We start from the raw sequence: 14,910 nt of genomic DNA, 5'->3' as shown, positions 1-14,910 counted from the left end.
TCCTCCGGGTGCTCCGGTTTCCTCCCACAGTCCAAAAACGTGTGGGTTAGGCAGATTGGCCGTGCTAAATTACCCTTTAGTGTTAGGGGACTAGCTATGGTAAATGCATGGGGTTGTGGGGATAGAGTGGGATTGTGGTTGATGCAAACTTGATGGGCCGAATGGCCTCGTTCGGCACTGTAGGATTCTATGCTGAGTAAAGCCGAGTGGAGTAGCAGCTGGTAAAACGCTAACTATTTAATTGTGAGCTTCCTAAGTGAGGAACTGGAGTGAGGGAGCTATCGTGGATATTAGGACTCAAGGGACGGAATAACCATTGAGAATTCCACATCCCTTGGTAGCCTGAATTTAGCTGTTTGATAGAAGGGACGTCTATCTACATTTTTGCCCCTTTCCTGCCACACTGTGATACCACAGCCAAGGCGCAGGATCAGACAGGCTGTTCCCAGACATGTGCCAACATACAGCAACAGACTACTGCATAATGGGTGGGCGGGGATCCCAGCTGATTGATGCAGGCCATTCAGCCCAAGAGGTCTTCTTGTTCACACTTTACACAATGTTCTTCCCACACTACCTGATCGCAGCCCGAGAGATCCTATGTATGCCTGACCCTGTTTGCTTCAGTCCATGCAAAGGCTTCATTTTAAGATATTTCTGTCTATGCAACTAACTCGGCTAAGCTTAAAAAAATCGTCTACTAACTTGACTACATTTTAAAACTCAGAAGGCATGCTGGGTTAGCTAGAAATTAACGGCATTCCTAAAGGGTACACAATGCAGGCAAAACAAGCTTTTTATTATAGCAGCTGCAAGGACTGTTTTTGCAGACAGAGACAGCGCGTGGAAAACACTTCCGATAACGAGATAAGGATTGAAATATATTTTTGTTTCAGCACATTTTTAGTTCAGTTCTGATTTTGCTCATCTCAGTACATGTTCTTGTATAGGGCCTGGCTGTGAAGCCAGTCTCCAAGCTTGCGCTCTTCTCGCTTCTGTCATGCTAACTGTTTTTTTAAGTTTTGCTCAATAAGAGAAAACCATTTTCAAACTCGAACCAAGTGCTGACCCCTCATCGATTCGAACGAATGAATGGACCCTACACAGCCCATCAACAAACTTTTCTGCTTCTTTCTCTTGTGCGTACTAGCTAGTTTCCCCTCAAAGTGCATCCGTGCTATCTGCCTCTACTTGTGCCGGTGAGCTCCACATTCTAACCACTTTCTGGTTAATGAAGTTTCTCATGAATTGGATGTATTAGTGCCCACCTTCCATTGACAACAGCCTCACGTTCTGGAATACCCACAAATGGGAACCCAATCTCTAAAATTATGATGGAGCTCAAAAGTATAGACAGAAAGACCACTATCAGATCGCCTATCACGCTCAGCTTTGAGAGAATTAGTTGTACCCTCTGTTATCAACCTTGTAAATTATTTCTGTCCCTTTTCCAGTGCTTCTGCGACCCTTTGGTAATATGGAAACCAAAATGTACACAGCTCCGCCCAACCCAAAGACACTGAAGTCACTACAAGCCCCTTATGCCACCTTGACTGACATCAGTCACCTTGCCACAAGCCAGCTACCAAAGTTGCGACCTTCCTGGTCCGAATCCCTCAGCTCACTGTGACAAGTGAATTTGTTAACCGAGGCCATGGGGACAAGTATTTTACTTCCGGATGGATGGAATACCACGTGGAAACCGGGATTCCCCCACCTCTGCCCTTCCCCGGGGTCTCTTGTACTCACGGCGTTTCTCATCCAGCTGATTCAGGAGCTCCAGGAGCTGAGGGTGCATGTTGTTGATGGACTGGAACAAGGACAGCACGGCGGTGTCGTTGGTGATACTTCGGCCGCGCATGTGATTGCTCTTCATCCTGTTCACAAACGTCACCACTGAGTTCTGCAGGGCCTTCAGGAACTGGTCATGGTTCTCCTCAGACTCTCCATTCTGATACTGCTGCTGAAACCGGAAAGGGAAAACACAGACTAAGCCCGAGGCCGTTATATAGATTGCGAAGCGGAGTTCATTTTGTGTCCCTTAGCCGCCAAACAACAAAAAGCCCAGAGCCCTTGCTCCACACTTACCTCCACGACTGCAACAGGAGCTGGGTGAGTCTCAATGGGCTGGGAGACAGACTCCACCACAGAGACTGGGGCTGAGGGAGTCGGACTCTTCCTAACCTCCTCCTGCTTCTTCTCCCAGTAGTTACGATTCAGGTATCGAGCCAGCTTTTAAAAAAATAAAGACAAAGTTAAGAGATACGTCTTTTGTCTCATTCATTTCACAACAACTGTAAATTAATTTTTTTAAATAAGTCATTAACACAGATTGTTCTTCACCTCAGGATCAATCTCCTCAGCTGTTGGAGCAGAAGAGTTCTGTAAGGGAAAAATACACAATCACATTGCAGTTATTAGCATCGTCCATTCAACATCAATCCATCTCTCTCACAACATAGCAACAAGCATTTATTCTCATAACCCAATCAAATTATAAACAAGTGGGGTGGTTTGAAAATGTTTCGAGTTGTGGGAGCTGCCCTGACTACTCAACGGGCAAATACATCATGCAACCCGTGAGGTTCCGGTCTCTGTGCTGTAGCTAACCTCTCTGAGGTTATTGCAGACAGTAACAGCTGTCTCCCTGCTTCCAGGGTTTTGCTCCTCTCTTTTCTAGGCAACCTGAACTCCAGTTAGAAGCTGACACTCAGGGCTTCAAGCAAGGTTACAAAAACACCACTCAAACAGATCAACTGATCACATATTTCAATGTTGTTTGTGGGAAGTCGCTGTGCACAAAATGATTAAACACGTTTATTTGGGAGCACAAGCCACTAGCTTTCGGAGCGCTGCCCCTTGTGCTACCAAATAAACCTGTTGGACTTTAACTTGGTGTTGTGAGGCTTCTTACTGTGTTTACCCCAGTCCAACGCCGGCATCTCCACATCATCACAAAATGGTTGCCAAGTATAATGCGAGGTGATGCCTTTTGGAAGATCAAATTCAGGTGCAAATTATACAGTAAATGGCAGAATCCTTAGGAGCATTAACATACAGAGGGATCTGGGAGTACAGGTCCACAGATCCCTGCAAGTGGGTAAGGTGGTCAAAGAAGGCATATAGCATGCTTGCCTTCATCGACCGGGGCACCGAGTATAACAGTTGGCAAGTTATGTTATGCTTAATAAAACTTTAGTGAGGCCGCATTTGGAATACTGCGTGTAGTTCTGGTTGCCACACTACCAGAAGGATGTGGATGCTCTGGAGAGGGTGCAAAGAAGATTTACCAGGGAGTTTCCTGGTCTGGAGGATATTAGGTACGAGGAGAGGTTGGATAAACTCATTGTTTTCACTGGAAAGATGCAGGTTGAGGGGTGACCTGATAGAAGTCTTCAAAATTATGAGAAGCATAGGTAGGGCAGATGGTCAGAGGTTATTTCCCTGGATGGAAGTGTCAACTACAAGAGGGCACAGGTTTAAAATGCGAGGTGCTAAGTTTAGGGAAGATGTGCGGGGAAGGTTTTCCACACAGAGGGTGGTGGGTGCCTGGAACGCACTGCCAGTGGAGGTGGTGGAAGCAGGCACGTTAGCATGTTCAAGGTGTATATTGATAGACAACATGAACAGGAGGCGAACAGAGGGATAGAAACCCTGTATCGGCACAGGCTTGATGGGCCGAAGGGCCTGTTCTCATGCTGTGCGGTTCTTATTACAATAGTGACTAAAGTTCAAAAGTAGCTTGCTGGCTGGAAAGCATATTCTGACCGTGTGGAGTGCACTTATTAAGCAATTCCTTTTCTCTATTAAGGATAACACTAGGCTCATCTTTATTCACTAACTAAGTGGCGGCGGCAGGGGATGCATCATAAATATACAGCAATGCCTACTCTCCCGCACGAGTAATTAATAACATTTAAAAACTGGCAATGAACTCTTACCACAGGAGACGAATACAGGCTGCTGACCGGTGGGGCTGAAGAGGTGACTGGTGTTGGATCAGTCTTTGGGTACATGGAGTAAGTGCTCTTCTGTCTCTGCACAGGAAGAGGTCTCAAGTCAGTTCTCATTAAAAGGAACGAAGGTTGCAGCATACATTTAACTACATCAATTCATATAGCTCAGTGTATAGTCTGTTATGGACAATCAACTTCCAGACATGCCAGCTTTGTTTCTTGTCCTACAGATGCTACATGGGCTGCTGAACAATTCCCAGCATATGTGGGCGGCACGGTAGCACAGTGGCAAGCACTGTTGCCTCACAGCGCCAGGGTACTGGGTTCGATTCCCGGCTTGGGTCACTGCCTGTGCGGCGTCTGCACATTCTCCCCGTGTCCGTGTGGGTTTCCTCCGGGTGCTCCGGTTTCCTCCCACAGTCCGAAAGATGTGCTGGCCATGCCAAATTCTCCCTCAGTGTTCCCGAACAGGCGCCGGTGTGTGGTGATTAGGGGATTTTTCACAGTAACTTCATTGCAGTGTTAACGTCAGCCTACTTGTGATTAATAAACAAACTTTATTTATTTTACTGCCTTTATTTCAGATTTCCAGTATGTGCAGTATTTTGCTAAATTGAATATGCATTATTTTTTTTAAAATGCGGAGCTTTTGTGAAGGATTCAGTCGAAAAAAGAGTAAAGAAATGGCGCAGATCCCTCTCTAAAACAATACAGGCAGAGGAACTTAAAATATACTTTGCAGAATTAGTCAGAACCCAAACAACTGTGGCCATGAGCTTAGAATTTAATTGTGGTTGGATACTGAACGCAGTGCCAGCATTCCACACAAACGCAGCAACAGACCCTGGCACAGGGCTGGCTTTGTTCCTTGTGGTCAAGGCTGTCCAGTGATGTTGCTCACCATTCTCTCCTTCTCCTCTGCCTCAGACTGTGATAAGGCTATAGCCAACTGAAGCTCCTCTTCTTCCTGCAAGGCAGCTTCGTCGCGCTTGGGAGGCAACTGCCACAATCAAAAAGCAGAAGACAAATAAGCTTCACACGTATTTCAGAATTCTAATTTTTAAAAAATATATCTGTTCTGGAGACCTGAGCATCACTGGTGAGACTAGCATTTACTGCTCACCCACAATCGTCTTTCTTGAACCACTATGAATCCACGTGGTGTAGGTGCACCCACAGTGCTGTTAGGGAAGAGTTTCAGGTTTTTGACCCAGTGGCAGCAGTGGTGTGACTCCAAGTCAGGATGTTGCTGAATTGTTTTGATTTTAGCAAATCAGTTTAAATTAGGCACTTAAATACCAAGCACCTATTGAATTTGAAATTTTGGCAACCGGGAACCAATCCGATTGCGAGAAAATATTGATTTCTCATCAGGGGTATAAAAGATGGGGGCAATGGCACAAACTGGGAGAGCACCTGCCACCGCCCACAGCTCAGAAAGAGAGACTTGCGAGCTCTCATAGCTGTCTTAAAAAAAGCCTCATTGATTAATGAGGGGGTCAGGGGTTATGGGGAAAAGGCAGGAGAATGTGGACGAGCAAAAAAAAAAATCAGCCATGATTGAATGGCGGAGCTGACCCGATGGGCCGAGTGGCCTAATTCTGCTCCTATGTCTTATGGTCTTATCTCGATAATGTAGATCGCAAAGAAGAATATTCCAGAAGACAACAAACCTGGTTGTAATTTAGAGAGCGATAAAAATTCATAAGTGGAAATTGCATTTACTTAAACAGAACTCCATTAGAATCTTATTTTATCCGGTTTGTTAATAGCTTAGTTAACCTGTTCACTGTTAGATAGATAAATAGTGTTATTTGTTGATTTGAGAGAAAGTCTCAGGTAGTTATTTTGATTTAGCCACTAAAAGTTTCTGAAGAGCCGATCGTACCACTTCTCACACACTTTTAGCAGATTATGAGGCGAGGTATTCCTCTTTGACTGGTTAGGTGTTAGTTCTCAGAGAGGGCATCAACCTCCCCTTTGTAACAATATGCTTCGAGTCAGATGGGGAACTTGCAGGTGGCGACGTCCACATGTTAAAAGCAATGTCTTGTTTTCACAATTTTGAACGCCACCCTTGGATGCACAAGTCCAATGTGTTAGGAGCTATGTTAAGACCAAGAAAATAAATTGCACACGCACAGCACAAATCTGCCTCCAAATCTGGAAGGACGATTTACCTAAAGGAGAGTCTTATTCATTATACTTTTCCAGTGTGTGCATTAAAAAAAAATCTAATTTCTTGTACCAAAGATCCACCTGCTCCAGAGCCACTCCAGTGTCATCACTGCCAGACAGGGGAGGAAAGGCCAGCAGCACGGTGGCACAGTGGTTAGCACTGCTGCCTCACTGCGCCAGGGACCCGGGTTCAATTCTGACCTCGGATCACTGTCTGTGTGGAGTTTGAACTTTCTCCCCGTGTCTGCGTGGGTTTCCTCCGGGTGCTCTGGTTTCCCCTCAGTCCAAGGGTGTGCGGGTTAGGTTGACTGGCCATGCTAAATTGACCCTAGTGTCATGTTATGGGAATAGGGGCTGGGTGGGATTGTGGTCGGTACAGACTCGATGGGCCGAATGGCCTCCTTCTGTACTGTAGGGATTCTATGAAGAGAGTCTCCACTCATTTCAGCAGGGTTCTCAAACTGGTTTGGCCAGTTGATCTTGAGCCCAGAAATAGCTGCAGCAGTTTGTAATGTCCACAACGTACCTCTCTCACTCGCTCCGTGCGTACAGCGCTGCAAGTGTTCAAGAGACAAAAAGGAGAGTTTATAGAGAAGTTACTGTTATTTGAACACCTGATGCATCAGCTTTTACACTGGTGGCAGGAGTGAGGTGAACTGCTAACTGTGAAATTTTCTAACCCATTTCAATGCAGCAACTCAAAACATCAAAGCGCTTAACTGTGCACAGTGGCACTGCAAAACATGTCGAACCCAACTGGGTTGCTGCTCACCTGTGACTGCTGGGACAGAGGGCTAGTCAGGTATTCAGGGGGAAGGTCGACTGGTGCTGAAGCTGTGGGCTTGACCTCAGATTTCCTGGGAAAGGAAGAGCAAGAGTCAGGTTGTGCTGCACCAGATAGCGGGACAAACAAATTGCAATCTCTCAACGCAGGTGAAACATGACAACAAAGTCTGCGCTTTCTGGAATAACGCAAGTGATTTGCGTTTATGTACAGAAGGTTAGGAATCCAGACAGGTACCTCTACTGAAGCCTGCTACTATTTAGAAAGCCTAGGCAAACATTATAACACTAGAATGCTAGAACTGCCGCTGGGAACTGCAGACCAAGAGGTTCAGCTGGGTTAAGATCTCGTAAATTCTGTTTTCAGCCCAGCAGCTCACATGTCTGACTTTGCCAGTAGTTGGGAATCGCTGCAATTAAAGTGTTAAAGCTCAGAGGTCCAATGCTTCCTTCATGTGGCAGTGCCCCAAGCTGGCATGAGTGGGTCAGCTGCTGGAATTTGTGCTGCAGCAGGTTGTGGCGCTCAAGGACAACAGCTTCAATTAATCCTCATCGTTTGAAGCAATTTGACGAGAAATCAAGCACTTTTCTAGCTGTTTATTGTCACTCTTCCTGCTGCTGATTTGCTGAAGCTGGATACAGTCAGTTGCTGAATTTATTTGCTAAGCTCTTCCATTACCCGGGTGGATTAAACAAGGTGACGTCTATAACAGAATGAGTTTGTCGTGTTGGACAAAGCTTCCTATCAAAAGTAAAACCTGTGCATCAATTTTTGAACTCTGCTGTAATGTCCCCAAAGGTTGTGGGTGGCTGATTGGGAATGGGAAGTCATTATAGCAATCAGCAGCATGTCAGTACCTGCGTCTCACACCACTGCCTGTTCAAGAGGGAACCTTCTCTTGTGCTTCCTGAAACCCAGCAGCTTAAGTGTACTGATGCACACTCAGGACATCCCCCCACTGCCCCGCCGCAGCCCAGGGGGAGCCCCTGCCCTGGCCCAGGGGAGCCCCTGCTCCCGCCCCGGCCCAGGGGGAGCCCCCCACTCCCACCCCGGCCCAGGGGGAGCCCCTGCTCCCGCCCCGGCCCAGGGGGAGCCCCCCGCTCCCGCCCCGGCCCAGGGGGAGCCCCCCGCTCCCGCCCCGGCCCAGGGAGCCACTGCGCTATCGGATTTGACAACCTGGTATCATGTTCAAGGGAGTAACAAAGTCTTGTGCTATGGTTGCTGGGTTTGGAGTCCCTGCCACAACATCCAACTTGCCAAATTGCTGCCAGAGGAAAGCGACGGAGGGAAGAGAAAAAGACGGTTCAGAGAGAACGGCTGACCTTTCAGAAATGCTCTCCTGAGAATCTGGATCCTGAATGGGAACCTATCGAAATACTGGAAACATTAACCCGAGAGTTTGGTGGGAATGCACACACTCACAATGGGGGAGTTAGAGAAGCCTCACTGAAGAATGCTTGGTGCACACATGGAGCTTTTCCATGGACACTTTATCACTGGGTGCTGCAGCCAACATTGTTTGATTTAGGGTTACTAGTTACTCTAATCCAGATCAGTGCAATGGCAGAGATATTTTTATACACCAATCACAATTTTCCCATCCCTTGAACTCTAAGTCCTCACGCCAAAGAAATAGAGGCTGTCAATTAGCACTTTACAAGTCCGGGCTATGTGGGCATTATTTATACAGACGGAATGGTTCCCATCCAGGCAAGCATCCTTTACTGCTACAGACAGTACTACTCTACTAATTCATTACAAGCTCCTGAAACTACAAAGAAAATGTATGCTGATTGCCAACATTCTATATACAGTGATAAATTACATACTTCAAGTTTTTACAATCTTGATATTTAAGCATACAATTTACACAACGGTACATAAAATTAATACAATGCTGAAAATACATGGCAATAATATACTGGTTTAATTGTAATCTACCAATTCAATGAGAATAAAGTTTGGCGTACATGTTACTGGTGTCAAGGTCTTCCTTTCTGTGGAAAAAAAATTATACGTCACCATGGAGGTACACACACACACACTGAGGTATTCTTAACTTTAACAACCTGAACTGCTGCACTCAGCCTACCCAATTAGCGACTATTGGCACCCAGACTGGAGCTCCATCTCTTTACACACTTTCAGTGGGACATTTCAGATGCTGCTCTGTTCCAGCAATGGGATTCTTTTACAAGTTGAATGAGCGCGCGGAATAATTCTCCAGCAAAGGAAAAAACAGGACCAATTGGACTTGGAAAACGGGAGCAGAGAAGTCGGACATTTAGCTTTTGTTTCAAATTCTTTTGTGCGCAAACAAGGCAAAGCTATGGAAGGAGGCATTGATACAATCGTCTTTATACAGACAGCACAAGGTCAACTTACATATCGACATGCGAATTCTGGACATCTGTACACAATTCAAATCTATTTAACTCTTTATTTTAGACTGCATTTGACCCACAGCAGATCCATCATCTAACAGGCCAAGCCAGGTAAAGAATGGCCGAATCTATCAGTATTTGATGAAACGGTGATGTAGAGTATGTGCTCTCTAATCTCACTTCCCATTGTTAACTTTTTGACTACGTTTTTCTATCGACATTAACCTTTGTAAATTGTTGCAATGTTACCACTAACTTTTGGTATGTCAACAGTCCCTATTGTAGGCTCCAAACTCTGGGGAGCGAGCATGTTTCTGAATATTTACTCCCATTGCGATCATCTTGCATTGATAAAAAATGCTACATTCATCATTAACTGTGAGCAAAACCACAGATAATTTACTCAAATTACTTTTAAAAAATGTATCTTTACAGCACAGTGAGTAATGCTCAGTGTAATAGACCAAGAGTGGACACAGGCTCTGCAACCCCCACCCCCCCCGCCAACCCCGCCTCCCCCCAACCCTCCCCCTTCTCTTTAGCTCCAATTTTGAACCACATCCAGCAGGGGAGTGGAGGTTATGGCGTCCCCAGTTAGAATCATAAAATCCTACAGTGCAGAAGGAGGCCATTCAGCCCAGAGTCTGCACTGACCACAATCCCACCCAGGCCCTACCCCCACAACCCAATGCATTTACCCTATCTAGCCCCCCCCTGATACTAGTGGGCAATTTATCCTGGCCAATCAACCTAACCCACACATCTTTGGAGTGTGGGAGGAAACCGGAGCACCCGGAGGAAACCCACGCAGACACGGGGAGAATGTGCAAACTCCACACAGACAGTGACCCGAGACTGGTAATTGAACCAGGTCCCTGGCGCTGAGGCAGCAGTGCTAACCACTGTGCCAGAGAAAAGAGTCGTGACTAACATACACTAGAGGATAAAGTTTCCTGAAGTGACAGCACAAACGAAGATGGTGACAGGATTGTCCAGATGAGCGATCCAATGATGCCGCAACAGATTGCCCCTAGATTGCTTTCAGGTGGTGGGTTTTGTGCCAAAGGGGAATAACTGATAAAGGGTTTAACGTACCTTCCTCTGTAATAGTCAGGAATAGCAAGAGCCTTTAAACTCTTACACCAGTTTTCAGACTGCATGCAGCATCTTTGCTCAGGTGCTCTCCCGACCCGCTCCCACCCCCAGAGGAAATGCCTTACCGTTGCTCAACGCCATCCGGAGACTACGCAATTATAGAGAGGCGTAAAACAGGAGACCCGCCAGTGCACAGCGACACCATTACTGAAATCCAACTAGCCGTCCCTGCACATAAATCTGCCGGACTTCAGACCTGGTTAAAGACCAAAGTTACTAACTTGTTCAGCAGCTCAAAGCATGGCTCACAAACTCGGACTTCTTTCTCAATCCCAAACTTGGGGATGGTGGAGGACTTGGAGGAACACTTCCCGCAGAAGATCTGGCCGCATGCCCTGCAATGATGCTGTCAAACAGAATTAAAAATACAAGAGAGAGTGTTGAACTCACAATCCAGCATTTCTCAGTTTGACAAATGCATGTGTGCTTAAAGGGCAGCTTATCCAGTTATTTATCTTGCTGTTCAAAAATTGGCTGCACGTTACCAGTGACTGTACTTCAAAGGTACTTTATAAGCTATGAAGCAGTAGCAAATATGTTGTAGAAATGAAGCTCCTTTGTTCTAATATATCCCAAGCAATGGTATTGATTAGAGGCTGCCAAAACATCTTAATCGTGGAATCCATACATAGAACATAGAAAAGCTACAGCACAAACAGGCCCTTCGGCCCACAAGTTGTGCCAAACACATCCCTACCTTCTAGACCTACCTATAACCCTCCATCCTATTAAGCTCCATGTACTCATCCAGGAGTCTCTTAAAAGACCCTATTGAGTGTGCCTCCACCACCACTGACGGTAGCCGATTCCACTCACCCACCACCCTCTGTGTGAAAAACTTACCCCCAAAATCTCCCCTGTACCTACCCCCCAGCACCTTAAACCTGTGTCCTCTCGTAGCAGACATTTCCACCCTGGGAAAAAGCCTCTGAGAGTCCACCCGATCTATGCCTCTCAACATCTTATACACCTCTATTAGGTCTCCTCTCATCCTTCGTCTCTCCAAGGAGAAAAGACCGAGCTCCCTCAGCCTATCCTCATAAGGCTTGCCACTCAATCCAGGCAACATCCTTGTAAATCTCCTCTGCACCTTTTCAATCTTTTCCACATCCTTCCTATAGTGAGGCGACCAGAACTGAGCACAGTACTCCAAGTGGGGTCTGACGAGGGTCTTATATAGCTGCATCATTATCCCCGGACTCCTAAACTCAATCCCTCGATTGATAAAGGCCAGCACACCATACACCTTCTTAACCACCTCCTCCACCTGCGGGGCCGATTTTAGAGTCCTATGGACCCGGACACAGTCCATTCGGCCCACTAACCCTTTCCGACAGAGCATCTTACCCAGACCCATCCCTATCCCCGTAACCCCACGTATTTACCCTGCTAATCCCCCTAACCTACACATCTGTGGACTGCTCATTCAATGGGATTCACACGTTAGAACTGATGGCAGGAGCAATAATTAAAATGCTTTGATGCACAGGAAATGCTGAAGATTAAACTTACTTTCCTTGTTACCACTCCAAACTGCACTCTGCACCGGTGACATTCTTCAGCATCTACCCAATCAGGAGCCTGCAGAGAGTCAAAAAAAAAGAAATGCTAAGGAAACTCCGGACTCGAGACGGGATTATGCACAAATTGGCTGCCATGTTACAACAGTGACAACACTTCAAAACCACTGCACTGGCTGGAAAGCACCTTGGAACGTTCTGCAGGTGCCAAACATGCCACGGAAATCCAAGTTTCCTTTCTTCGATCACCACCCACCCCGGCACAGGAACTAGGTGCGGGCATCGTTAATACAATATTCAACAGAAAATAAACCCTGCCCAAATCAAAGGGTCTTAGGTAAACTCTTCTGATACTCTTGCAGAATTTTCCACAGTAAATATGGAGAGCTTGTTGCGTGAATTTACCCACAAAGAACTCAATATTTAAAACGTGGGAATTGATAAATTGGGCAGTAAGTCACCACAACAGAAAGCACCATCCTTCTTGCCCGCATTTGACATGTTATAGAATTCATATCAACTCCAAATAAAGGAAAGGCTGGCACTGCCACCACTTACCCTTTCAGAAACAAACATAGCATCGCTCTCTTTAAACTCTGGAAATATGTTCCCTGCAATGATGAGAAGACATTAAATTAAAACACAATATTAACACACATGTGCTGCATGTCTTAACCGTTATACACAGGACTTAAAGCTTTTCACACCACTATTCACTGTATACTGGCAGCATGGTGGCACAATGGTTAGCACTGCTGCTTCACAGCGTCAGGAATCTGGGTTCGATTCCCGGCTTGGATCACCGTTTGTGTGGAGTTTGCACGTTTTCCCTGTGTCTGCGTGGGTTTCCTCCGGGTGCTGCGGTTTCCTCCCACAGTCTGAAAGATGTGCAGGTTAGGGTGCATTGACCCAAACAGGTGCCGGAGTGTGGCGACTAGGGGAATTTCAGAGTGACTTAATTGCAGCGTTAATGTAAGCCTTATTTGTGACTAATAAATAAACTTTCACTTTACTTTACTGTCAGTGCCATCTTCAGCCGAGCACACTGCATTCGGTACACACACACATCATAGCAACCACAGAACAGGGGTTGGAGAGAAGTTGAAAATTGTGTCCTCTGAAGATGAAGAAACGCAATTCGATTTCTTTTAAATTATGTTGATCAATATTTCGGAAAAGTTACTGATCACAAAAGTTTAGATAAAAACCTGGTTTGAAAATCAAGTGGATCTTTCTCGACGCCCTAGCTATGACTGTAACACTACATTCTGCACCCTCTCCTTTCCTTCACTATGAACAGAATCTGTATAGCGCGCAAGAAACAATACTTTTCACTGTATACTAATACGTGTGACAATAATAAATCAAATCAAAATATTACAAGATCAATCCAGTTCAGGAAGGCCATTCAAGGTAAGCCAGTTGATCCAAAGAGCTAACCCTAAAGTTCATTACAACATCCAACTATTCCCTCAATCAGTTTTGGGATTTTGCCTAGGCAACGATCACATTTTCTAATCTGTTTTACCCCTTTATGAAACCGTCTCCTTTTCTGTCAATTAATTTAAAATATTGTTCTGGACATACACATCACAATGCAGCTCCTTTCAGTCAGCACTTTGCAAGGCACAGGACCCAGAGTTTCTACAGCACTGCTGATGAAGTGTGGCTTCTCTATGCTCCGTCAAGCCCCATGTTTCAGCAACTTTTTCTAACAACTCATTTATTGCTGTCTCTCATAAAGCTACTCAAATGTCTAAAGCAGAATGTTGTTTCCGGGGGCTGGACGACAGGCCAAGAGGGTTAGGACAACTATATTGGAGTTATCCCAGTTATCTTTAGGGAAAGGGGGTACTATCAGGGGGACTAGCTAGGGTAAATGCATACGGTTATACGGATAGGGCCTGGGTGGGATTGTGGTCGGTGCAGACCCGATGGGCCGAATGGCCTTCTTCTGCACTGTAGGGATTCTAAGATGCAAAGGCTTTAGCATTACTTGAGTTACACGTTAAACTAAAAGAAGTGTATGTTTCTAACTTAAATAAGCCAGGAAACGTATTCCTAAAGAGAGATAACTACATTCATTGAGATCTTTAGTCAATGAAGTTTGTGTTTGAAAGCATGGGTTAAAGGAAGGCTAAAGTTTTGCATAGCTCGCCCTGTCGTTAGATCAGGAGGATCCAAACCAGTGAATGAACCAGACTCACCACCTGCCAGCAATGCACCCTCTGCTTTATCACTGGACTTATCAAATGGAGGTGGTGGAACAATGAGATTTAGCTACAAGGCATTGGCCAGAGAGTAAAAGAGAAAGCTGCATTTTCAAACTAACTAACCTACTCTATAAAATTAGGACAATTAAAAAAACTTCAAACCCCCTTGGAATCTGAGCTTTTCCCTCTGGTTTATCACCTTGTAAATGTGCGGCAGTGGGGCTAGCAAGCTACCCGTTCATCTTTTAGACTTGGCGCCCAATTCCACTCAAACGAATCAAGGACAAGCCCCCCAACCCCTCCGTCAGCTCTGTGGGTGCAGCAGGATCCTTGGCACTGGGTGTGGCAAAGATCCCTTATGTTCTCGAGCAGAATTGTTTCCCCACAGGCAGGAGCAGCAGGTCAATGAGAACAGGGGCTGGAGGATGCTGGGAATCAAATGCTAAATAAAATAAAGCCAAACGAGTAACCAATCACACCTTCCGTCGCTTAGGGGCACATGCCCTGACAATATTATAGGACGGCTCTAAAGGGCGAAAGAGGTCATTTTAGCATGGGCAGGAGTCACGTGCACGAGGAAGACAAAGCAGGCTTACACAATGAGCCGGGGATGGTCTATTAAAAAAGTAGAGTTTGAAATTTAGGCTATGGCACAGAAACAAGAGTAATCAGTCATCAGATCACATGATAAATATGCTATTAATTTTTCAACGTGACATT

At 45.7% G+C, this 14,910-nt stretch overlaps 1 protein-coding gene across 5 annotated transcripts in view; it reads right to left on the bottom strand.

Annotated features, from left to right (window-relative positions):
* The window catches only part of hgs (hepatocyte growth factor-regulated tyrosine kinase substrate), a 53,732-nt gene that overhangs the window by 19,300 nt on the left and 19,522 nt on the right, over positions 1–14,910 (bottom strand). For 3 of the 5 annotated variants that reach the window (XM_078225742.1, XM_078225744.1, XM_078225745.1), the window contains exons 6-15: positions 12,536–12,588; positions 11,970–12,038; positions 10,679–10,803; positions 8,889–8,915; positions 6,907–6,991; positions 4,858–4,956; positions 3,942–4,037; positions 2,344–2,382; positions 2,089–2,232; positions 1,750–1,963 (exon numbers count right to left, since the gene is read on the bottom strand). In XM_078225742.1, the coding sequence (XP_078081868.1) occupies positions 1,750–1,963; positions 2,089–2,232; positions 2,344–2,382; positions 3,942–4,037; positions 4,858–4,956; positions 6,907–6,991; positions 8,889–8,915; positions 10,679–10,803; positions 11,970–12,038; positions 12,536–12,588 (951 nt within the window). The remainder of the gene's footprint in view (positions 1–1,749; positions 1,964–2,088; positions 2,233–2,343; positions 2,383–3,941; positions 4,038–4,857; positions 4,957–6,906; positions 6,992–8,888; positions 8,916–10,678; positions 10,804–11,969; positions 12,039–12,535; positions 12,589–14,910) is intronic. The other 2 variants (XM_078225743.1, XM_078225746.1) reach the window with 2 other exon arrangements.

This window comes from Mustelus asterias, chromosome 12 (assembly GCF_964213995.1).
Source record: "Mustelus asterias chromosome 12, sMusAst1.hap1.1, whole genome shotgun sequence".
NCBI classification, from domain to species: Eukaryota; Metazoa; Chordata; class Chondrichthyes; order Carcharhiniformes; family Triakidae; genus Mustelus; species Mustelus asterias.
This window is presented reverse-complemented; position numbering and strand designations above follow the sequence as displayed.